General features: G+C 43.5%; 1 protein-coding gene and 1 pseudogene across 1 annotated transcript in view; one reads left to right on the forward strand and one right to left on the reverse strand.

Moving 5' to 3' along the window:
* Positions 1-719, reverse strand: part of MREG (melanoregulin) — a 58785-nt gene extending 58066 nt beyond the window's left edge. Inside the window, exon 1 of the mRNA XM_077155057.1 lies at positions 505-719. Coding sequence (XP_077011172.1) covers positions 505-599 — 95 coding nt within the window. The 5' untranslated portion in view covers positions 600-719. The remainder of the gene's footprint in view (positions 1-504) is intronic.
* LOC143675862 (glutamate dehydrogenase 1, mitochondrial-like) lies at positions 598-23971 on the forward strand (annotated as a pseudogene).
* Positions 23972-25934: the final 1963 nt, after the last annotated feature.

Consider the following 25934-nt stretch of genomic DNA (forward strand, 5'->3'; position numbering starts at 1 on the left):
CTGTAATGAATCAACAACCTAGTAAACTGGCTGTCCTTTGAGATCGCACACATTTTTTTAAATGTGAAAAATATTTCCCCATACTCAGTCACTGAAATTGTCTTCTTTCGTTAATAAAACTGACAAAGCATCCAATTTCTTGGCTGGGTGAAATGAATTCACAGGTACGTATTTCACTGAAATATACCTATCAAATATAAACTCCCAACTGTATTTAATAGACTCCTATAGGAACTTCTCTCAGGTAGCACTTCACCCCAATTCTTGGCACTTTCCACAGGCGTCCACCTGGGTCTCGGGCCTGCAAGTATTGTGGTTTGGAGCAAAACTCTTACCTACCAAAGGTCAACAAACCCAAGGAATAGGAATTCCGTCGGAGACCAAGGAGCTTAGTTTCCTCTAGGTGCCCACCTCGCCATCTCGGACACACGCGAATCCCCACTTTCCGTGACGTCTGGCTGCGGCCGGGGAACCCGCAGATCCCAGCCAGCGCTGCGCACCCACCTGACCAGGGGCTCCTTCTCGGGCAGGACGGGCTCCTCCAGGCACTTGCACCGGCAACAGCAGCACACGGTCCTCAGCCAGTCCCTCAGCCCCATGGAGTGCAACTGCCCCCGCGGCTGCCGGCTGACTCTGAGAAAACCGCCGCAGGGAGCAATCGCAGCTGGGACGCAGCCGCCGGGCCGGCGTCCAGGTGCGGGGACAGTCGCGGCCCGGGCGTCGCGGGCCGGTCCGTGCGCATCACGCCGCGGCCGGGGACGCGGTCGAGGGAGGAGGCGCCTCCACCGCCCAGAACCCAAAGGCGCGCTCCACTTGCGTTTTGTTTGGGGCGTGTGATCCGTCGGGGCTTTTTGTCCTCTTTCTTTTTAATTCCCCGGGCGCAGATTGGGGCGCATGCGTCCCCGAGACGCTCCGCTGCCGCCCTCTAAGGAGGAAGCGGGGCCTCCAGGCAGACCGCAAGACCCGAGGGCACCGGAGGGCGCAGCGCGCAGGACTGGAGACCCGGGCTGCGGGAGGGAGGGGCAAAGCCCTCGAGTCCCAGAGCACGAGGTTGGCCTGACTCTATTCATACGTTTTATGGGCCTCACTCCCCAGGGAAATAAAAGGCCCTCTTTCCAACCCCTAGCCTTCAAAGCAGAGTTTGAGGATTTTCTTTTCTTTTTTTAACTTGTCAGCTACGCACAGAGTACAAATTAGCAAGAGAATGTGGAGCGCAGTGTAGAGATGTTCTTTTTTTAAGTGATACATTCACGCATAAATTAAAAAAGAAAACAAAACGGTTTTCAACCCTCCCAGTCCTTGAGTAGTCCCTTCAAAAAAGGCATCCACTGTCACTAGCTTCTTGTGGTTTTCCAGAGCTGGTTTATACTTGCACAAACTCTTAAGTATATGCCCCCCCCCACGCCTTTTTTTTTTTTTTTTTTAACCCAAACTGGCATACTCCATGCGTTTCTGCACCTGGCTTGTTTTACTTAGTGTACTATGGAGACTGTCCCATATCAATACATGTTTCTGTACCTCTGTGGTCTTAACAATCGCGTAGTCATATAGATGCCCTTATATTACCTATGAACACATAAGTTAATACCAGTCTTTTATTATTAAAATAAAAAAAACTATGAATCTATGAACCTATGTATTTGGACATATCTGCAAGTATATCTATTAAATAAATGTTTGGAAATTGAATTGCTGAGTCATCAATAACATGACTTTTAAATCTTAAAAAAAATAAAATTTTTTTTTATAAATCTTGCCAAATGGCCCCCCCAAAGAGGTAAACCCAATTTTACTCTGACCAGCATCCTATGAAAGTAGCTATTTCCCTACACCTCCCAACAATACAAGGTGCAATCTAATTTTTTTTTTTTAACCTTTGCCACTCTGATCTATTCAACGAACATTTATTGAATGTCTGTTAAGTGCCAGGCATGTTTTAGGCACTGGGAACACAGCAGTGAACAAGATGAACAGAAATTCCTACTTCTGTGTGGCAAACATGCTAGTGAAGAAGTTAGACAATAGTGAAAACAAGTATACTATTGAGTACCTTAGAAAGCAATGTGTTTCCTGGGCCTGCCCATGCAAAAAAAAAAAAAAAAAAAAGGAAGGAGGCAACGTGCACTATGGAGGAGAATAAAGCAGGGGAGGGGATAGGAAGGGCCAGGAAATGTGGGTGTTTGTGTGGAGAGTGGGGTTGGGGGAGAATGGGATTTTAAATGCAGTGGTCAGGGAAGGCTTCTTCAATGTGGTGGCATGTAAATAAAGACTTGAAGGTGATGAGCAAGTTAGCCATGCTTTCAGGGGAAGAGCATTCCAGGCAGAGTGAAGACTGCAAGGTGCTTTAGAAAGAACACGGAGCCCAGGGGTGCTAGGAAAGAGTGGGCCATAAGAAATCAGTGGGAGTTGATGGTACGTGGGACCTTGTAGGCCATTGCAAAGACCTGGGTTTTGCTCCACATGAGCTGAGGAAACCTTTCATGGTTTCTTAGTAGAGGGAGCAATAGGATCTATCAGCTGCTGTCCTGACAAGAGACCAAGTGCCAAGAGACCAGCTGTTTTAAGAGACTCACAGAGAGGCTAGTCTGCTAATCCAGGTTGCAGGTTGGGACCAGGGTGGTAGTGGCAGAGCTGGTAGGAAATGCTTAGATTCTGGATGGAATTTGAAGGTAGAGCCAACTAAAGAAGTGGAGGTAGGATGTGAAAAAAAGAAAGTAGTGGCTTGCAGGCTGGGAAGGTTGACTTGTCAGTGATTGAGATGGAGAAGAGTGTGGGAGGACCAGGTTTGCAGGGGGTGGAGTGAAGAACAGCTGGAGTTTATTTTCAGAAGTGTCAATTCTCATGAGTGCTGTGTCCATTTTGAAAGTGTGTTACTTCATAGAGGTTTGTCCTGGTCTGGCTGCAGCATAAAGCTATTAGGGCTTATCAAGTGCCTATTCACAGAGCGGCTACTGAAGGATAAGTTAAAATAAGGGAAGATCCCTGAGGATTCTGATTTAGTTGGAGAAACGATAGACTCATCATGAAAAGTTAGCAGAACATGACACAGCACCAGCTGTCACCAGGCAGCACAGGATTCGAGTATTGAGCCCAGAAACCACGTTGTTTATCACATGCAACTGGTGCCAGGATGAAGGAGTCTGAGTGTTGCTCTTGACAGGAAACTTCCTACTGGCTGGAAAATTCCCTTGGTAGAATGCTCAATGTTCTGAAATTAGATTTTGGATTTTGAGTCAATCCCTGTGTTCAAGTAGAAAGTACATAGAAGGGGCTAGCAAAATGTGAACTCAGCCACTGACAGGGTCTGGCAGCTCTTAGTAACTCTTGAAGATTGGATTTGTGGAGAATAGAGAAATTAGAGAAAGTATGAGCTCCTGGAAATATAACTGCTCTGCTCCTTTTAATTTTTCCAAGTCTCAGTTTTCTAATCTGTGAAATGGAGATGCTGAGCTCTCCCCTGCATACCGGCACAGATGTGAGACTCGAATGCAATCATTTGAAAAATCATAAAGCACTATAGGAAATAGAAGAATTCAACTCTATTGATCAGACCCAAATAATCTCGGTTTATGAGGTAAAATGTCAGTTCCAGTACTTCTCAGCCTGTATCTGCCCATATTTATTTTCACATTTGTTTCTCTGCCATCTGCACATATTTTTTTATGGGGTCTGTTTCAAATGGGATATTTCTAGGTATTTGTTACACCATGACTTAACAAATTTGGTCAAGAGATTAATGCCTTGCCTAGTGTTTGCCCACTCTAACAATTACTAATACTTTAAAATTCATTTTAAGCTTTAAAACTTATAAATAAAACACATTCTTCTAAAACCCTGAAACATTACAGTTAAGGTGAAAGTTCCCTCTGACCGCTGTCCCAGTCCTGACCCCCTCTGTTCTCCCCACGGTAACGACTGTTATCGGTGTGGTACAAACCTTTTGCTGGACACATTTATATGTGTATTTGCCTCTGTGATGTAGACAGCATCGAGTGTGCTGCTATTATTGGTAGAAAGTTTTGTTTTGTTTAAATATAAAAAGTATGCATTAATCTCTCCGCCACTTGCTTTTTCCACTCAATAATATGTCTTGGAGATCTATCTTCTCTCTCTATATAATGCCACCTCATTCTTTTTAACTGATGTGAGGATTCTATTTATTAACTATCTACGGATTATTATTTCAGTGTTTTTTCATACTGCTTATCTTCTCAGAAGTTAAATACCTTCAGGGTTTCCCTGGTTTTGATGAACTGGGCCTTTATAGGCATAGTGACACTTCCAAATCCTCCAGCTTCAGCATCTAGGTAGCAGAGACCACATTTTTGTAGCCCACTTTCTGTTTTCAGGTATCATTTGCAGAGAACCACGTGTCAGCTTCCCTTTTTTTTTTTTTTGAGAGTGGTGCTAGATTGCTCCTACTGCCTGAGTTGACACCACCACCACCCACCCCAGGCAGCAGCAACTGACATTTACCAAGAGTCCCCAAGCACCTGCTGTTGGGGGAGTAAGCAGTCCCCTAGGGCAACTGGTGACTCATAGACCCATCAGCTGCTTGTTTTCAAGGCAAGACTGCAGCCCCACACTTTCAGATTACTCTAAGGCAGGGAAATCCTTAAATTTCTTTTGAAAACACCTAGTATGGTTTGGAATCGTCCTCTCTTTAATAATTTACCGATGACTTCTCAGAGTTGGAAGAAAAGTCATATGCAGGGAGGGAAAACACAGAACATCAGATTATTTAAGCTCCAATGCCATGTCACTGGTGCAGTCCCTAGAAAAGCTGTATGTGGAGCAACATAGCATGAGCTGCTGTCATTTCAGTTATTCATTCGACAAATATTTATTAAGCCAGGTACTGGAGGTAATATTATGAACTAGAATGTGGGTTCCATTAATGAAGGCAGGGACTTTGCTTTATTCTTTGCAATAACTATCCCCAGCACTTAGAATAGTATAGACCCATAGTAGAGACTCAATAAATAAAAGGATACGCTGTACCCCAACATCTCAAATTGTGTAGGCACATAGTAATCACTGAATATGCTGCATAAATGTATGAAAACAGAAAAAGAGCTGTTTAGTGACCTAGAATTTGCATGAAAAATTGTGATTAATTTCTGAAGGGCCTATTTATGATTCACCCAAATCCAGTACAGAAAAGCTAAAGCGCATGGTGTTCCTTAGGGAAAGCAGGGATCTTCTGAAACAGGCCAGTACCTTGAACTAACCCTGCATTATCACTCATCCTGAGTGACTCAAGATGGAGAACCAATATGCCTCCTATTTTTGGAGCAGTTGCCTCAGGGAGTGGCATGACTTGATGTCACCAAGGTAAAAGCCAACCAAGTGTCCCTCTAGGGTCTCTTGTTTCTGCCACTGAAGCATCCTTCCCCTCTCCTTCTGGTAACAGCACTGTGTTTTCATTTGAGAAATGCCCAAACCCTCAATTCCATAGTTTGGACATGACAGTCAGGGTACTGCCTCACCCCACATCCCCAACAAGGCGTGGGCATGTGGCCACTTTGGACCAATCAGACACTCTTTCTTCTAATTCGAACCTTGAGGGCAAGAACCCAAAGATAGAAAATAGCTTGGGTTGAGATATGAATTATTTTCGGGACAGCCTCTTGAAGAGCTAGTCCAATGGTAGCTGCTATTTAGATGCCCGGAGCTTCCCTATTCCTGTATTTTCCTGTTCCTGTATTTTCTAAGGTATTTTCCATCATTCTGTGGGCTACTCCATAACCAGTAGATTAATATTTTTTCTTTTCTTTTTTTTTTTAACCTAAGTTAAACAGGATCAGAATTTGCTGCTTTCAGAACATAAACCCATATAAATAGTCCCACTGAGAGGGAGGAAAAGGGTAATTTTGGGTGTGAGATGAAGGAGTAAGTTCACCATGAAAGCTCACTTCTCTTTTAGGCTGGATACGTGGAACCCAAGTTTGGTTTAGTCAAGTAATGTTTTTATTTCTGCTTCTCTGTCTTGTCTTCTTCTTCTTGAAGAGAAATAGTATTTGTCATCTGAGAATCCTTCAGTCAAATCACTCCGGTTTTCCATATGCAAATTACTTTCTACATTTTCAAACTCTTTTTATTTGGTACAGTCTGCTGATCAATTTCACTGGCTCCCTCCAAACAGAGACTCTAAGAACATCTTAATAAGCAGAGTCCTTCCTCATTCTTCAGTTTCAAGTGGCAAACAACTTGGCTCTCGTCAAAATTCACTAGAGATTATTTTCTTAGCAAGGTCAGATTTAGTAAAGTAGATTGATTTATGTACCAAGAAAAAAAAATCATGTTCTTAATCTTAATCCACCTTCCTGTGGATGTGAACCCATTGTAAATAGAACCTCTTGAGGATGATATTTTTAGTTAAGGTGTGGCCAAATGGGTGAGGGTGGATCTTTTAATCTGAATTTAATCTGAATAAAGAGGATCTAAAAGTCACAGAGAGAGAAAGGTATGTACATTGCTATGTCACAGAGGGAAGAGATTCAGGCCAAGGAACCCCAAGGATTGCAGTAAGCCAGCACCAGAACTCTACTAATTCCAGGAGGAAGCCTTCTGGTTTCCCAAATCATGAGACAATAAACTCCCATTGTTTAAGCCAAAGTTCTGTGTGGTTTTGCTTTTTTGTGTTTTTTTCTTTGTTTTTTTATCTTTTAGTGATAGCAACCTGGAACTTCGAAATAATTTTCCCCTTTTAAAAGGATGTCCTTGGCGAAAACAAAAATACCTGAGGTGTAGCCTAGAGGAGATAGAGAGTATACCCAGAACTTCTTCAAGAAAACTTGATACTTATAGCCTTACCATGAGAAGAGTCCAACTCTGCTGTGTGCCAACTCTATCTAACACCTTTTTCTCTAGATTTTTGTAACCTTTCTTCTCTGGATATACATCAGCTCTTAATTATGAATTACAAAAGCAGCACTCAGATTGATTTAAATATACAAGAGAATTCATTGCCTCATGTAAGTATACAAGAGAATTCAGAAGTATTGCTAGCTTTAGGCATAACTGGATACAGATGCTCAAAAGATAAAGTCAGGGTTGGTCTCCTTTCATCTCAAGTCTCTGGATTGGCGGTGTCTCAGGTTCCCAGTAGCCCTGAGTTTGCATCATCCTTTCTGCTGGTAATCACAGCAGCAAGAGAATAACAGCTTCTTCCCAATCAGTCCTTCAGCAGTGTTGGGCCTGAATCTCACTGGCCCCAAATGGAACCAATCACTGTATTCAGAGAAAGGGAAACTACCAACTGAGCAGGTTCAAGTCTCATATGCCCTGCCTTGTTGAAGAGCTCAAGTGAAGAGGAACTGGGGATCCAATCCAAATAGGGCTGGAAGTACAGTGGGGCAAGCAAGTTCCCTTGGGTGCAAAATTTAAGGAAGTATATCAACTAGTTCCATTCACCTACCCCATATTATCGACAGCCCCTTCCAACATGAAAAACTTAGAATGGCCATAACCCAAATAGCCTCACTTAAGAGTGAGGGAAAGACCAAAGGTGATAGTGGAGTTATGCAGAGAAGGTAGGGTTTAACAAATGAGTATGAGTGCTGAATCAGTATATTGATATTTCTTTTAGTCTCCAGTACCTTTGAGCAGCTAGACATAAAAGACTAAAATTGTGGAATTGTAACCCATATCAAACTCTGAAATCTGTTCTGCAACTAATTGTTGTGATGTACTTTGAAATGCATTGCCTTTTTCTATATATGTTATTTTTCACAAAAAAGAGAAGGAAGAGTATAATAAAGAAGACAGGATTTGACAAATGAATATGAGTGCTGAATCAATATTTTGATATTTCTTTTGGTCTCCACTGTCTTGGAGCAGCTAGAAGAGAAAATGAAAAATCATGGAACTGTAACCCATGCCAAACTTTAAAATCTGTTGTATAACTACTTCTTTAAAATGTACTTGGAAATTTATTATTTTTTTGTATATATGTTATTTTTCACAATAATTTTTTTTTTAAAGGAACACCCAGGGCTTGAACTGTGACTCTGTAAAGGTTTCATGCACTATGTTTGATTTCTTGAAACCTACAATTCCCGGAGGGTTCCTAGGTCAGGTAAATCCTGAAACTCAGAAGAACTAGCCTCTCTCAGATTACTGATTGATTACATCCCCCTCTGCTTAAGTGTTGACACCCCTTCTCAACATGGAAAAGTCAGGACAGGCATTGCCTAAAGATCCCTATAGGTTGGGAAGGGGAACAGGAGAGAAGAAGGAGGTATAATAGAGAAAACAGGGTTTAACAAATGAGTATGATGGCGGAATCACTCTATTAATATTCCTTCTAGCCTCCAGTGTTTTGGAGCCGCTAGAAGGAAAAATCTGAGATAGTGGGATGGTAGCCCACGACAAATTCTGAGATCTGTTCTGTAACTACCTGTTGAAGTGTGCTTTGAAAATTATCGTTTTTTCTTTCTTTCCTTTGTATAATGTTTTATTTTACAACAAAAAAAATGTTTAAAAAAAAAATTAGGGAAACACTCCCTCTCAGGCATGACCCTGCAATTAATTGCATGACCCCAGGAGCAAGGCCTCCGGAAACGATACACTCTGTGCCTGGCTCCTCTCACCCCACTGGTCTCCGCTCCCAGGCTGGAGAATTTTCTGGCACACCAAGTTTGAGCACCATGTTGAGTATGGGCTTTAGCCTAATAGTGCCCCCTGGTGGCTATGATCAGGACTAGGTGAAATAATACAGATAAAGCTCTGAGCACAGTTTCATAGGAAACAGGAAGCACTCCCTAAATGTGAGCTACAGTTGTTGTTGTTAAAGTGTCTACACTTTATTCACATCCCACACTGTCACCTTTCAAGGCAAATTATTCAATTCAACAAATATTCATTGAGTATCGACTTTATAAGCATGACACTGTGCTTGGCCTCTTAGGCAAGACAAAAATGAAAAATAAGCAGTAGTCATCTCCAGAGTACCACCCAGAGAAAATCTATCCAGGGCAAAAATCAGAAAATTTTGAAGTGGAAAAGTTCTGTGTTCATCTGTGACCACAAGATACCCATCCTTTTGGTTCCCACAATGTGCCCTTCCTTACCTCACCCCCATCTTTCCCTTACTTACACTGCCACATCTAACTATTTCCCCATAGCTACTCTGCCATAGCTAACTGTACTCCAATATCTAACTACTCTGCCATATGTAAGTATATTCCCACAGTTTTCTACCCTACCGTGTCTAATAGTAGTCCCATCTTAATTCTTTTCCCATAGCTAATTATCCTGCCATAACATTTAACCACTTTTCAGATGCCCATTAGAGTCTTAATTCTAAGACACCCCTGAGATGTGACCTCGAATCCAATATTTTCCCACCTCTGGAAGACCACCCCCTATAATCCCCAATATTCTAGGTTCTCCAAAGTCTCTTCATAGTATACCTGACCAAATCTAAATGTAAGCCAGCTAGCTTGGATCCATCCGTCAAGCCACACCACTACCTAATTCAGTTCAACTCTACTTGATAAACATTTATTAAGCAATAACTATATGCAAGGTATCAGGAAATCATAAAAGGGAAGAAGACATGCCCTGAAAGCTACAATAGTGGGTAGAAAACATGAGCCTTGTTCATATTTGCCATGACAAGTTCCCAAAGCTGGCCCCATTTTTAAGCCCAGATTCTACCAATCTGTGTTTATGCCTGTGAGTTTTTAGTTTTCCATTCCTTTATATAACTTCATTGTCCATAACACCACAGAGATACATAAACAGCTCAGAACCTGGTAACTCTTCCACATAAGCTCTACACAAGTAAAGATTCCTGGTAAACTTTCCCATAAAGGTTATATATAAACCTTCCTATAATTCTCAGTGCTACCACCCCGTGGGCTGCTATTGTAAATGAGCTGTAATTTCTTCTGAGGTGGAGTCTATGATCTGAAAAGGGTTACAAATCTGACCTTCATTCAAAATGTGGAAACTCACTGCAGCGACAATAACTCTGTGGACTTAAATCTTAAAGGACCATAGCAGTGTTAAATGGGAGAATTAAAATGGCTCTAAGCTAAACTCTAAACCTGCTAGGGGACTGCTAAATCAAGCAATAAATCCTGCTTTCTCTTTGCTAGCACTTGCCAAGCATCACTATTTATTGTATTATATGTATTTCATTTGCTCTTATTAGGCATTGATACTTGATTTGTTAGCCTGAAAACCAAATAGAAATGTGCATAAGCCATGGCATTTATATCTTAAATTATATAAAGGGGTGATTTAAATAAGCAATTAAAAATGAGGGTTATTTTACTTTAATTAGTTACTTTTTGCTGTTTGATCTATTTAAATAAATTTATCTTGGAAACTGCTTGCTAGCACAGTTTAAAATGTGGAAGCACAATTATCCAGAGAAAGAGCTGTCTTTTGTTTGGTGAAATGCCCTCACGGGCCATTTTGGGCTATGTAAAAAATGCCCCGTTAATGAGCTAGGAGGCAGAAGAACACTAAACTATCCTGCCTAGGAGAAAAAGTATGAGTTTCCCTCAGATGGATAAATTCCCGTGAGGAACAGGGAATGGAGAGAAGATGATGCAAGGAGAAAGGCTAGTACCAGAAAAGCATCGGTAGTGAAATGTTTCTCGAAGAAGGTGATAAAGAGTCAGCCCCTCCATAAAAGGACAGGACTACCCACCAGTAGTTATAAGGGGAAAAAGTTAAACTCTCAACAAATTGATAGATGCTTAATATTTTTTAACTTTTTTTATTTTTTGATATATATACAAAGCAAAGAAAGGAAAAAACAATAGTTTTCAAAGCATTCTTCAACAAGCAGTTACAGTACAGAATCCAGAATTTGTCATGGGCTACCAAACCTTCATCTCAGATTTTTCCTTCTAGTTGCTCCAGAACATTGGACACTAGAAGGAATAAATAATTTGTTATCATCATAATTGACTTTTCTTCTTTTTTTGTGGGGAAAAAAAGCATATATACAAAAAAAGGAATAAATTTCAAAGCACAGCATAACAATTCGTTGTAGAACAGATTTCAGAGTTTGGTATGGGTTACAATTCCACAATTTTAAGTTTTTACTTCTAGCAGCTCTAAGATACTGGAGACTAAAAGAAATATCAATATAATGATTCAACAATCATACTTGTTTGTTAAACTTTACCTTCTCTGCATAACTCCACCATCACCTTTGGTCTTTCTATCTCATTCTTTAGGGGTATTTGGGCTATGGCCATTCAAACTTTTTCATGTTGGAAGGAGCTGATAATAAAATGGGGTAGGACAATGGAACTAGCTGATGTTCTGGAGAGGCTGGGCCTTCTAGGTTTCTGGACTGGTCTGGTCCAGAGACCCATCTGGAGATTGTAGGTTTTTGGAAAGTTACCCTAGTGCATGGAATTGTTGTAGAATCTTACATATTGCCCTAGGTTTTCTAGATGCTTAATATTTTACTCAATCAAAGTTGAGACCCTTCTCAAGCATGCTTCAAGCACTCCTTTCAACTAGCTTTATGAGGTTTGCTAATCTTTGTCTATAAAGCTCCACCATCCCTTCCCACGTTGAAGGTCTTCCCTCCCTTAGCTCCATCTCTGAGCTGTTTTCAATTTAGATAAGCCTTGTCACTTCAGGTAGGGATTTTAAACTAAGCCCTACCTCCTTATCTCTTATCTTTCCTATATATACCAGAAAATGACTAGGATCCCATTTTTTATCCCTCGACTACTTTGACTTATCTTGAGTATTACTGAGTCCAAGGGAGGTCCATTCCTGCTTAGTTCATGTTAAGCAATTATGGTTTTTATACCTATAAAAAATGCATTATATAGATAAAGAACTAGTGTAACAGTGTGATCCTAAATTTGAGTATATCTCCTTAATGGTTCCTGGCACCGTGATGTCATTAAGAAGGCAAAGAAACCCTAAAAATGCACATCTTAGAAGCCTGGTCTCTGCAGAAAAGTAAGACTTTAATAAAGGCAAAGTCCTTAATTGCCATCCCCATAGATACCCAGAGAAGGCTGACTTAAAGAGCTTGAGAAGAAAAAAATTTAAAAACCTAGAGAGAAGAATTCTTTATAAACCACAGAAAGCTTCCAGTAGAAAAAGAACAAAGTTTTTCAGCCTAGAGGAAGTACAGGTCTTCATTCATCCGCTGGAACATCGCATGTAACTGCAAAAAATCCAGTTTCACAGGTTGCGTCCCTAGGGAAAGAGGCTATGAAATTAAGTTAACATATAGGAGATGTCAGGTCGAGGGAACGGAGAAGGACACCGCAACTGGAGGTGTGGGGGTCTGTGTCGCCCCTCCCAACATGGCTTCTGGAACCACCCCTTCCGGACACCTGACTTCCGGAGACCCCCCCCCCCCCACTTCCAGACGTCACCTGACCCCCTGGTTTAAAAACTGCCCACCCATCACCCAGGTGCTGAGTCACTTCCCTCCATCTTGGATTTGGTGAGCTCAGCCGGAGAGCGCAGAAATAAACCCGCCCGCTTTAAATTTCCCGGACTACCGGACTACTGTCCTTCTTTCTCACCTTTTCGCCTCCTAAACCTTTCAGGAGTTTTATTAGGGGGTACTATGGAGTCAACACCCACAGATGAGAAGGGAAAAGATAGCAAGGGCAGGGAAGAGAAGGAAGCACACTGGCAAAGGAAGTTGAGCTTCTCCCTCAAGGGAAGCCTCAGTCAACTATGGAGAGTTATGAAGATAGGATGACTCTTTATGTTTGCACTGACTTGGAGGAAGAAGATTGGGCTTTTAACCCCCATGATAATCAATCTTAAATTAGGACCACTGGAAAGGAAATATAGACCTGAGAGAGTCAACTGAATTCAGCTGAGATTATCCCAATCGGGGCTGATAGCAGAGGCAGTGCTTCCAGCAGCTGAACTAATAAATCCTTCATTCCTGAGGGATTGCCTCATAGCATTTCACATCATGCACTGTTCGTAGAAATCCATGGACTTCTTCCCCCCTGTGGTGTGTTCTTCAAGGTTGGGATTTCTTTCTTTTGGAAATGTCAGGAATTAATTTATCAGATTATAGTTTACAGTCCTCCAGGTATCATCAGTAAAATCTGAACGCTCTTAGATTGGAACATTCTAGAAATAAGGTTCAGGAAGCAGCCCAACCCACACTAAATTGCCTGAAAACTCTTTTCCTGGGCGCAGACCATTGTACCAAAATAAATGTTCCACTGCAGGAGCCCTAACTTTTGAGTAACTGGAAAGTATCAAAATGGAGTTACTCTCTCCTCAGAGTAAATTTAGATTGCACAAGGCAAAATTAGATTACACAAATTGTACTATTTGTATTTAAAGTCAAGCATCCTGTTCAAGCAGGAGGTAATGAATGGATACCAAAATTGAAATGTGCATCACTATACACAGCTCATACGAACGTAGGAGGTCATTCCTGTTTATAAGCAAATACATTTCTTTGCCTTCAACCGGAGTTTGCACCTCCGGGTTAGGCGGCGAAGGCTGCAAGGGGCGGAGACAGCCGGGGATGCAGGAAGCTGCGACTTTGAAGGGCAGCCCACAGCGCGCCTCTTCCCGCTCCGTCCCGGCCTCGGGGCTAGCCCGCACACACCTCTGCTCCACGGGCTGAGCCGCCGCCTGTCCCGCAGTCTGGGCGAAGTGCTTCAGCTGCTTCCCCGCCGCCCAGAGCCCCCGCCTCGACTTCGAGGTGCTGAAGGACCTCCAGACCCGCGAGAGCGTGGAGCAGAGGCGGAGCCCGGTGCGCGGCGTCCTGCGGATCCACGGGCGCTGCTACCCTGTGCCGAGCCTCCCCTTCCCCATCCGGCGCCACGACGGCTCCTGGGAGGCCATCGAAGGCTCCTGCAAGGGAGACATCCGTTCCAGCGCAGATGTGAGTGTGGAGAAAGTGAAAGCTTTGGCTTCTCTGAAGACGTGTAAGTGTGCAGTGGTTGTTGTGCCGTTTGGGGCTGCTAAAGCTAGTGTTAGGAGTCATCCCAAGAACTCTACCGATAATGAATTGGGAAAGATCACAAGGAGGTGAACCACGGAGTTGGCAAAGAAGGGCTTTATCGATCCAGGGATCGATGTGCCCGCCCCAGACATGAGCACAAGTGAGTGTGCTAAGTCTTGGGTCGCCAACACCTACAGCACCATGGACTCTTAAGATATCGACGCTCGCGCTTGCCTCCCTAGCAAGCCCGCCGGGCCAGGGCTGCAATCCACTCGCGCATCTCCACCACCCGCCGCGGGATTAGAACTTCATCAGTAAAGCTTCCTACATGAGCATTTTAGAAATAACAGCAGGCTTTGGAGATAAAACCTTTGTTATTTAGGGATTTGGTAACGTGGACCTGCATTCTGAGTTATTTACATCGTTTTGGTGCGAACTGTATTGCTGTTGGTGAATCTGATGGGAGCATTTGGAGTCCAGATGACCCAAATTAACTGGAAGACTCCAGATTGCAGCATGGATCAGTCCTCAGCTTCCCCAAGGCAAAACCCTAAGAAGGGAATATTTTGGGAGCAGATTGTGACATACTGATGATCCTGGCTGCCAGCGAGAGGCAGCCGATCAAATCCAGTGCATCAGAGTCAAAGCCAAGATCATCACTGAGGATGCAAAACAACCAGCAATGCCAGAAGCTGAAAAGATTTTCCTGGAGAGGAACATTGTGGTTATTCCTGATCTCTAATTGAATGCTGGAGGAGTGACAGTGCCTTACTTTGCGTGACTGAAGAATCTAAATCATGTCACCTGTGGCTGACTGACCTTCAAATATGAACGGGATTGCAAGTGTTGTGGGCCGCACCAAAAGAGAGACCACACAATTCAAAACTGCAAGCCAATTGGGAGTCTTTATTAGTCAGCTGGTGACTGCCTCAGAAACCTCCAAGAGGGAAGATTCAGAGAGCAGCCCCCAGAGGTTTTCAACATGAGCTTATAAAGGCTTAAGCCACATCCTGGTTTGCAGTTGTTAGCAAGCAAGCTTCATCACAGAAGCAGAAAAATGCCCTTAGCTGTTGCCAAAACACATCCCGTTCCCTCAGTTTCCTAACAATGGTCATTGTTTAGCTCTTGGGAACTTTCTGCCCCAGATCTTTGGGGACTTTCCCTGCTCGGGCCTGATTTATTGCTCCTGGCCCTCCACATTCCCCACTGGTTTTATAAGAGAATCAAACCATTGTTTCTTCATTTTGATTATAAATCTGTTGATATTGGGTTCGAAGGACTGATAATTTAACAGTTTGTAATTTTTTCTTTGCACGTACGAGGTTAGACAGTTGACTACACAGGGCCCAAACATTAAGCCTAATAATTTGAGAATTAGAGACCCTGCTACGGCAGACGTGGTCGGCCATGGGGACCAGGAAAATAAGTTTTCATACCAGTTGGTTTCAGTGTTTCCGCATTCCTCCCGCTTTCATAACCTGCTACGGACTAGGGATAGACTACTTTTAACTATCCCTGAGTGGTTGGCATAGAAGCAGCAGGCTTCCCTGGGAGCCAGGCATAATCTATCTTGTTTTAGAAATAGGAGGTCTGCGATTTGGGGGGACGACCTCTGCTAGTGAATCCAGGGAATTTTCTAAGTGACTGACGGAGCTGTCTAATTCACTAAGATCCAGATCAACTTGTTGGCTCCGGGTTTTAAAATTTTGGTCCCCAGTGATGAGGGCTGAAGTTCCCACTGCAGCCGATCCTGCGACGCCTAGTCCAATAATTGGGGCTTGCTTGGCTCGGTGAGTGATTTTCAAATGTTCCCTACCTCCTTCCCCAGAATAATAATGTACGTGAGGGATAATATGAACTACAACACAAAACTCACTCTCAACAGCCATAATTGGGGGAGTTATACAGAGGGTGATAGCAGATGTGCAAGCAAACCAAGTGCTGTCAGGGGCTACAAGGAGGCGGTCCCATCCATTTGGGGTTGAAGTTAAAATGTCCTCTAGTGATATGAGGAGTCCGCAAGAGTTATTATAGGGGGGGTTAGCTAGATTAAAATCCTCGGAGTAGATCCAGGTTCCCTGGCCTTGGAGATCTCCCAGGGTGAGTTTTGGCTCCTGTTCCCGTTTGCAAAGGTGCTGTCTTTGTGCTTCACGTACTAAGAGGTTTGTGATGAGTTTCCAAGAGGCCTAGGGAAATATTAGTGCCTATTCCAATGTAATAAGGGGGTTCAGGATTTAAGCAAAGTCAACGATCTTCAGTAATAAGTGGATTGGTTTGATTTATGAATTGGAAACTTGAGTTTAACATGTCGAGCAGGGGTTTTCTAGGGGAGGGAGAGGAGTTCATTTGGGGGTTTGGGGTGGCCTTTGTGCTTGGGCCTGCCAGAGGCGGGTCCCTGGGTCTGGGGGCTGTACCGGTTTTCTGCCAAGGTTGAGAGCCTGATTAGGTCCTGTGGGGTTTTCTGGTATGGGGGGAAGGAACCTCTGAGTTGTGAAACTGACACTGGGGTCATAACCCGTGGCATACGATCTAAATCCCCCAATTTTTCCACTGTCCCAGACTTGAGTATGCCAGGAATATATTGTAATAATAACTGGATTACAGGCACCTTGGGTGCAACTGTCGGGGTTGGGGGTTAGTGCCCTTGTTAAGGTTATGAACTGGTCTCGGTCAGTCCGTTTTGCGAGTGTTTCACAACCGCATTTGGCGCAATGGTACTCATCTTACCCTTGATCCTCCGGACTTTTCTCCTCGGGGCAGGCATAATGGTCAGTATGCTGTAAGCTCCATTCTTGGGGAAGGGTGCCACATCTATATTTTCGAATTATAACTGGCCCTCCCCATCCGTACCCCTGGGTTATAGTTGGCCAAACAATTGGCAGAGGTCAAATTGGAAGGTCACTTGGGTCGGAGTGGTGGTTTTAGTGACCACGATCCCATCCACCATTCTAATGAGTTCCCAGGTATAGTTCATAACCTGGTGAGGGCTTTTACCAGTGACCCCCGCCAGCGTTATCAGGAGGACCCAGAGGGATTCTTTAAGAGTCTTACCTTTAGGGGATCCTCGGTCTGCTGTATGGTCCATTTTGGGGGGATCTGGTCCGGGGTGGCCTTTTTTATCTGGGTATGATGAATCCAGTGCTGTTTTCCACAACTTTTACTGCTGTTGGGGTTGAGAGGATCACTGGCAGGGGTTCCGTCCACCGGGCCTCCAAAGTGGCTGGCTGAAGCTTCTTAATCCAGACGAGGTCTCTGGGCTGCACCTGAAATAGATCTTTTTTAGGGACAGGATTTGTTGGTCCGGGGTGGGCTGCCTTCACGAGTTCCCGAATTTGCTGGGTGGCAGATTGCAGGGCCTGTAATGATTTTAGAAGAGAATGGTTGTTTAATTCAGCTATTTTTTCTTCCCCCAATTTAGGGATTAGTGGGGGTAGTCGCCCAAACATGATTTCATACGGGGTAATTCCCTTAACATAGGGACTACATCTAGTTTTTAGGAGGGCAAATGGAAGGAGACTCATCCAGTTTTCACCAGTCTCGAGCTTTAGTTTATTGAAAGTTTCCTTTATTGTTCTGTTCATTCTTTCAACTTACCCTGAACTCTGTGGCCTGTTAATACAGTGTAATTTCCATTTGACATTTAATATTTTTGCTAACAATTGGATAACTTGGGCAATGAATGCCAGCCCATTGTCGGACCCCATTGCAGTCGGGGGGGGGCGCAAATCGGGGGACAATTTCAGAAATTAGTTTTTTTACTATTATTTGTGCTGTCTCGGTTCTGGTAGAAAATGCCTCAGTCCATCCGAAGAAGGTGTAGATGAAGACTAACAGGTATCTGTATCCATACGGACCAGGTAATATTTCTGTGAAGTCTATTTTCTACTGTTCCCCCAGGGCTTGTCCCCTCAGCGTGGTTCCCTGGGGCATTTCTCTCCCTCGGCCAGAATTTACCTGGGCGCAGATGTGGCATCTGGAAGATACCTGCTGGGCTTGTTGTTGCAGTCGGGGAATGTAGTAATCTCTCTGTAAGAGTTCAGTTTCGTACTGTTCAGGTGTTTATTTTGGTGAACCTGGGTAACCTAATTTTTCCAGGTGCTCTGGCACTAGGATTCTCCCATCCGGGAGATTTTCCTACCATCCAGATCTGTTTTAGTGCCCAGAGTTTTGCCCAGTCTAATCTCTTCCCTGGCATATTTTGGAGGGCTCGGCAGCACTCGCCCTGGTAAAACAGGAAGTATCTGCAACATCCCCACTGGTTTTGGGGCAACCTCTTTTGCCGTTTTATCAGCCAGGGCATTTCCTCTGGCGATTTGAGTTTCGGCAGTCTGATGTCCTTTGCAATATATAACGCTGCCCTCTTCAGCAACCAGATAGCCTTTAGCAAGGCAAGTATTTCTGTGTATTTTTTATTTCCTTTCCTCCCAATGTCAAAAGTCTCTGCTCCTGATATAGTGCCCCTGATATATGTGAATGAGCGCAGTTGCAAAGGCGTATCTACTGTCTGTGTAGATGTTGACGACCTTCCCTGTTCCCCACCTTAGAGCCTGGGTCAGAGCTTTTAGTTCGGCCTTCTGGGCCGAAATCCCATGTCCTAAGGCCTGAGCCAGATGACCCGGTCTGCAGTTACCACCGCTGCCCCCACATACCTGATTCCCTCCAAGACGTAAAGCTCCTGTCTATATATAATTCTTCATCAGGATTTGGCCAGGGGTTGTCGGTGAGGTCAGCCCTCAGGTTCGTGAGAGATTGCAAGATCTCGTGACAGTCATGGATGGGCTCAGACGGGTCATCATCTGGAAGCAAGGTGGTGGGATTAAGAGCTGCCATTTTTAGGAAGTGGATTTTTGAGGGATCCAGTAGCAATAGCTGATACTGGGTTATCCGGGCATTTGAGAGCCATCTCTTGGGCGGGCTCCTTAGTAATGTTTCTACTGAATGTGGGGCCACTATGTGTAAGTCCTGTCCCAGAGTCAGTTTGGATGCTTCTTTTACCAAAATGGCAGTTGTGGCAATGGCTCGGAGGCAGCTTGGCCACCCAGCCACTATATAGTCTACTCTTTTAGACAGATAGGCAACTGGCCTCTTTCATGGTCCTAGCATTTGGGTGAGGACTCCTTTTGCTATTCCCTGGGTTTCAGTGACGTGTAGTTGAAAAGGTTTGGACAGGTCAGGCAAGGTTAAGGCAGGGGCGCTCACAAGCGCCTGTTTCAGCATCTTAAAAGCCTTTTGCTTAGCCTCAGTCCAGGTTAGAGCTTCCTCCTTTCCCCCTGTGCTAGTGGAGAGGGGTTTTGCTATCTCTGCAAACTCAGGAATCCAGAGTTGGCAAATCTAACTGCCCCTAAGAACTCCCATACCTGCCTTTTCGTTTTTGGTTGGGGTATTTTTAGGATAGCTTCAATCCTATTAGAAGAATTCATATCCTTAGGATTCATACCCTAAGTATGTTGCTGAACTGGTCTCAGCCTTTTTAGCTGAGACCCGATAGCCCAACTGCGCTAGTTCCTGTAACAAGTTTTTGATTGCCTTTTTGCAGTCTGACAGGTTATTAGCTGCCAGTAAGAGGTCATCCACATATTGTAGGAGGGTTATCTCTGGATGCTCTTGTCTAAAACGAGCCAGATCCTGGCTTAAGGCCTCATCAAACAGGGTGGGAGAATTCTTGAAACCCCGCAACAACCGAGTCCAGCTTAGTTGTCCGGAGAATCCCCCCTCTGGGTCAGTCCATTCAAAAGCAAAGATGTGTTGATTTACTGCAGCCAGGGGAAGCGAGAAGAAGGCATCCTTTAAATCCAGAACAGTGTAGACCTGCTGGCTGGGAGGTAACAGGCTCAAGAGCTTATATGGGTTAGGCACAGTGGTGTGAATGGTTTTAATTCTTTTGTTTACCTCTCGGAGATCTTACACTGTCCATAAATCGTCGGTCCCAGGTTTTGGACTGTTCCAGGCTGAATGGCAGAGGACCAGAATACCTGCCTCCAGGAGTCTGTTGATATGGACTGCAATACCTTTCTTAGCCTTTAAGCTTATTGGGTATTGTTGGACTCTGGTTGGGGTGGCAGTGCTAGTCAACTGGACAATAATGGGGGGCCGGTGGGCTGCTAATCCTGGTAGGTTAGTTTCTGCCCATACGCCTGGTATTTTTTCTTTAAATTCCCGCAAATCTGAGCCTGGGGCCAGCAGTGCCACCTCTGCAGTAAGTAAATACTCTTCTGATAAGGGGCAAGTGAGGAGAATTGCTGAGGGGGTTGTGTTGAAGGAGAGCTCAGCTGGATCGTTTTTGAAAGAGATGGTGGCTTGTAATTTCTGGAGAAGGTTTCTCCCCAAAAGGGGGTACAGACACTCTGGCATTACAAGAAACGAGTGGGTGACAGTTCCTTCCCCAAGGTTAGTGATCCTGGTCTTAGTCCATGGGTAAGACTTTGTCTTTCCCGTTGCTCCCTGTACGGGGATTTTTCCCTTAGATGTGGCCCTTCTGCTTGCTGGAGGACAGAGAAGGCCGCCCCAGTATCCACAAGAAATTCTGTAGGCTTGCCCCCGAATTCTAATGTGACCTTGAACTCCTGGGGGCTCAATAGAATGGAGCCCCGTCCCCGTCAATTTGCCTCTTCAACCAGAACAGGGGCCGGTTTCATTCCTTTAAGTCCTCTTTTAGGGCATTCATTTTTCCAATGTTTGTTCTCTTTGAAGTAGGCACATTGGTTTGCACCTAGGCCCAACCTTTTTCCTTGGTTTCCCTTTATTTTTTTAATGGTTTCCCATCTACCTTTTTGTTTTTCCTGTTCAGCCATTGTGGGTACTAAAATTTTGGCTGTTTTTTTGGACTGTGTGGTCACGGGGTCATCTCTGTTATTAAAAGTCTTTTGGGCAATCCCTATCAGTTCGGACAGCACTTTACCCTCAAATCCATCTAATTTCTGTAACTTTTTTCTTATATCTGGGGCCGACTGGGTGACAAATGCTATATTTACAGCTCACCTATTTTCAGGCACCTCTGGATCTATAGGGGTGTATAAGCGGTATGCCTCAAGGAGGCGCTCAAAAAAGCGGCCAGAGATTTGTCCGGCTTTTGTACGATTTCGCTTACCTGAGATAAGTTGGTCAGCTTCTTGGCAGCCGCTTGTATCCCCTGGAACAGAGTCTGGCAAATACCGATCGAGAGCCTCCTTACTTCTATCAGTGTTGGGGTCCCATCCGGGAGGGGTGGAGGACAGCCTGTAATCAGGTTGATTCAGTAGTAGGTTGTCCATCAGATCCAAGAATGAACTTCCTCACCTCTCCTGACTCTGTCTCATTCCTCGGAGGTGAAGAGGGCTGGAGGAGCTGTTGGCAGTCATCCCAGGTGGGCTGGTGGCTAAAAAAGACAGTCTCCAAGAGGAAGATGAGCCCTTGGAGCTTTTCAGAGAAAGAGGGATTCTGGTTTTTCCAATTATACAGATCGCTAGAGGAAAAGGGGACATAGACCATGAAAGGTGGGCTGGCATCCCCCGGGGCAGGGCCAACCTGCCTCAAGGGTAAAATTGGAGTTCCAGAAGAATCCGGTGATTGTGAACGAGAAGAAGGGTGGTGAGCAGAGCCACTTCTGGTATGGGGGGGACTGAAGGGCACGTCCCAGCTATTATAGGGGCTGGTTGCCACCTCTTGGCTGTTTCTCCCCTCTGGAGGTGGAGGGGCTGTTGGGTATGGGGGAGGGTCCATCAAGAGCGGATCCTCCGATGGTCCTGTCAATACTGGGATCCCATTAGTCCTTTCTTTTTGAGAGGTTTTTATTAAGAGGGCCGTTTTGGCTCGGGGCGGGGGGGGTCTTTCTTTTTGGGACTCCAGGCAAGACCATAACCACTTGGGTTTTTCTGTTAAAATTTCATTCCAAATTAGTATATACGGGATTTGGTCAGGGTGGCCTGGATTACCAAAAATCGTCCTTTGGACTCTATAAGCTATAGATAGGTCTGTCGTTCCCTCGGAAGGCCACCCAGAACTAAAAGTTGGCCACTCCCATGAGCAGAATTTTTCCAAGTCGAAGGCGTTGACAGGGGCTCTGTAGTCTCTGGCCTTCTGCTGAAATTCCTGGAAATTTTTCAAAAAAACATTGAAGGGGAGTACAGACAGATGAACTTGACTGACCCATGGCAATTATGATAAGAACGACACAGAATGCGACAAGACCAACAGTTGAGAGGAGGGACAAAACAAACAAAGCGTTATCCCTAACTAATTCCTAACCCATAGTCCCGGGCAACATCTTGCTCCAGGACTGGACCTCGAAAGTAATGCTGTGTCCAGCCTTCCAGAGGTCCTCACTGGATCCAATAACAGACCTGTACTCACTGGGGAGGTTTCCATTAACAGATGACTCCACCAGATTTTGTGTAGTTTCGGAGGGTCCTGTAGGACTGGCCTGGTTCCTGGTCCTTGCCTGGGGTGGAGGAGCGTCTCTCTGAGGCCTTCCCCTAGGCTGGACCTCGGTTCTGGGGGCGATCCCAGGACCTGTGGTCACCAGATGTCCTGTTAGGGATAATCTCACCGGGGCCTCCAAATGTTGTGGGCCACACAGAAAGAGAGACCGCACAATTCAGAACTACAAGTCAGTTCGGAGTTTTTATTCGCTGGCCAGCGACTGCCTCAGAAACCTCCAAGAAGGAAGATTCAGAGAGCAGCCCCCAGAGGTTTTCAATGTGAGCTTATAAAGGCTAAAGCCACATCCTGGTTTGCAGTTGCTAGCAAGCAAGCTTCATCACAGAAGCAGAAAAATGCCCTTAGCTGTTGCCAAAACACATCCCATTCCCTCAGTTTCCTAACAATGGTCATTGTTTAACTCTTGGGAACTTTCCGCCCCAGATCTTTGGGGACTTTCCCTGCTTGGGCCTGATTTATTGCTCCTGGCCCTCCACAGCAAGTACCACTTGTTCATGTCTGTGCAAGAGAGTTTGGAAAGAAAATTTGGAGAGCGCGGTGGAACTGTTCTTGTTGTACCCACAGTAGATTTCCAAGACAGGATATCGGGAGCACCTGAGAGAGACATCGTGCAGTCTGGCTTAGTGTACACCGTGGAGCGTTCCACAGGGCAAACCGTGTGGACAGCCGTGAAGTATAACCTGGGATTGGACTCGAGACGAGCCACCTCCTCAGTGCCAGTTAGAAAGTCTTCGAGGTGCACAGTGAACTTGGAGTGACCTTCACTCAGACCATGGCCTTCTTTATCACCCGCTTCTCCTCTGAGTTCTGCAAACCTATCACAGGTTCTGTGTAACCACAGAGACTTCTTCCTCTCGTGACTTATTAGGTAATGGACACCATTCTTACCGAGTCAATCCGAATCAGTCCCTTAAGAAGAAAGAAAGGGTAGGGGATCCTGTGCCAGCCAATAAGTGTGAAAGTAGGGCTGTTTGAGGTATTTTGCCTTTAAATAAAAAGTCTTTTCCATCTGGCTATGCCACCTTGCCTTCCAGCACAGTAATTACCTGATGTTGGAGGTCAGCACCTGTGGTCCACGAGCAGCCGATTGCTGGCATCCTTTTGCTCTGGGGGTGCTGTAACTTTGAAACATTTAAGAAGGGGGTGTATGGCATTTTAAGTAGGTGGCATGTCCCTAAAGTGAGTTATTAGTGTTTTATATCAGCAAAATAACTTTACAGGTTGCAAAGAATAAAAGCTGTTTTTATGCACTTGATTCTTTTAGAATAAAATAAGTACATGCTGCTGGAAGAAAATCCCTCAATTACTTTACAAGCCTAGCCTTGACTCAAGCAGTGAATGCCTATAAACATAAATATAAAAAGTATTTTATAGCATAAAACAGAATCATTAATAGCTTACCACTTGTGTATTGTTGTTCAACAAAAAGTAAAAGCCAGATGGTGAATTAAATTATTTTCATAACTGCAAATGATGGGGGCTGTTTTTCTTAGGACTATTTCAGTTAAGTGTAATTATGACACAGAGTCCAAACAATGCATTACTCTCCTTATCATAGTAATTAATTTTATTTTCTTTTGAATATGTATTGTATTGACTAATTGAATAATAATTCAAGTAGCATAACCCAGAAAATTGGTCTGCCTCTTTGAACTTGGCTGGTGGGTCTGACATTGCCAGTGGCCTCAATTCTGCCGACTCTGTCCTCTTTTTAAAGGACTTCCATTCTGCATTTAAGCTTAATCAACAAAGTGGGCTGAAAACAACCTTGGGTCCAGTGTTTTGTCTGGGAGTTATTTGGCCAGGGCCTTTTGAAAAGTAGTGTTTTTCCAATGAAGTACTAGATATTTATGTAATAAACGAGCTTTTTTTAAATTAACAATAATACCCTTTCAGACATTTCTTACTTTGTAACTATATGACTTAAACTGGTGATACAAGCAGTTATTAAATCTCTACCTTTCCCCCCAGAAACGGAATTTGGTGTGTTGTGAGTCATAACAATCTTATTATTGGTTTGTGGAAATAAAAATGATGTTCAAAGATTTCAGGGTCTTCGGTATGATTATCTGTTTGGAAAGTCACAGTCCAAGAAACAATTTAAAGATGCCTGATGAAAATAAGTATCTTTTATTGGTAAAAGTGTGAAGAATTATATCTGAATGTTTCCCTTTAATGTGTCTGAGTCTGTTTGGTGATAGAAAGACAAAATAACAGTGTGAAAATATTCATTTGAAGCTAAAAATTATGCAAATTAAACTGTATTTTAAAAAGTAGCCTCCCCTCCCCTCTACCACTTTGTCATTATTACCCAGAATAACTGAAGCTCCAAAAGAGAAATGCAACTTTGAGGTAAAAAGAATGGTCCAAAGACCATGAAATAAGACACTAGGACCTTCAAAGAAGAAAAGAAAAACAGTTTAAAATTTGCCTAGTAGCAGAAACACCTGTTAGAGAAAAATGGAAGTCAAACCAACTATCCCCCCTCTCACCTTTCTCTGGTAAACTAATTATTTATAAGCCTCATTGTTTTTCAAAAACATTCCACATTTGGGGATTTTGTCTCATGTGCTGTCTTAATTCCACAACATATTTAAAACATGAAATACTGAAATTTAAAATGTTAATGTTGTACATTAATTTTCAAGACTGTAAATTTGGGGCTTTTCTCTTCAGTGCAGTTCCCTCAGAAAGAAAAATTTATGAAAGAAGAATTTAGAATTTGAGTCACATTGTTTTGACTTCCACTCATGAATTTGAATTTCAGTGCTAAAGCTAAAGAGCTAAAGCTTTATGTAAATAAGCTATAAAACATGTGCTTTAAATTGAAATAAGTGACATTTGAAGTGTGTTAACTGTTGTAAACAAAAGATGTCTTTTACAAATTGGTTCCAAAAATCTCAGATAATCTGAAAATATACACAAATCAATAGAAAAATTTCCACTTGATCTTTCTAGGCAGGATTTAAAGGTGTAATATCATCATTTTTCTAGTAATTATTTATTACCTCAGTCGTATTTCACCTTACCTTTTATTTTTTATACTGTACAAATTTGAATTTGTATAGCATTAAGGTAATGGACATTTGAATTTGTCCTCAATTATTTGAGAAATTGGAATTCTGCTCTGGGGTGTTCTATAAATGGAATAAGGTATACCTATATTTCTATCTATCTGTCCATCTATCTTTCTATCTACCTATCGTCTTTCTACATAAGAGAGACCGAGATACTTTCGGTACTATTCAAAACATATGCAACTTTGTGATTAGAGCATTTACAAGTAGCAGTCCCATAAAATACTAGTGCAATAAAAAATGTTAAATTCCTAATAAACATTTTACTTTTAAGATAAAAGGTGAATAAATACATGGAACCTTGAATAGGGCATGAGATTTTGTAGGTTTGTCTAGTGTGATGTCCCGATAAATCCCAGAATGATTTGAACAGTGAAAAAGGAAGTATTTGCAAAGTCCCCTTCGGGGAATGGCGAAAAAGAGGGAAAATTCAACTTCCCCATTTGGAGAATTCCTGATATTCTCGCAAGCAGTGAGGACAACCAAATCAATAGGCCGAGCCCTCAATCTAGAGTTTGTTC

This window comes from Tamandua tetradactyla, chromosome 3 (assembly GCF_023851605.1).
Source record: "Tamandua tetradactyla isolate mTamTet1 chromosome 3, mTamTet1.pri, whole genome shotgun sequence".
Classification (NCBI taxonomy): Eukaryota; Metazoa; Chordata; class Mammalia; order Pilosa; family Myrmecophagidae; genus Tamandua; species Tamandua tetradactyla.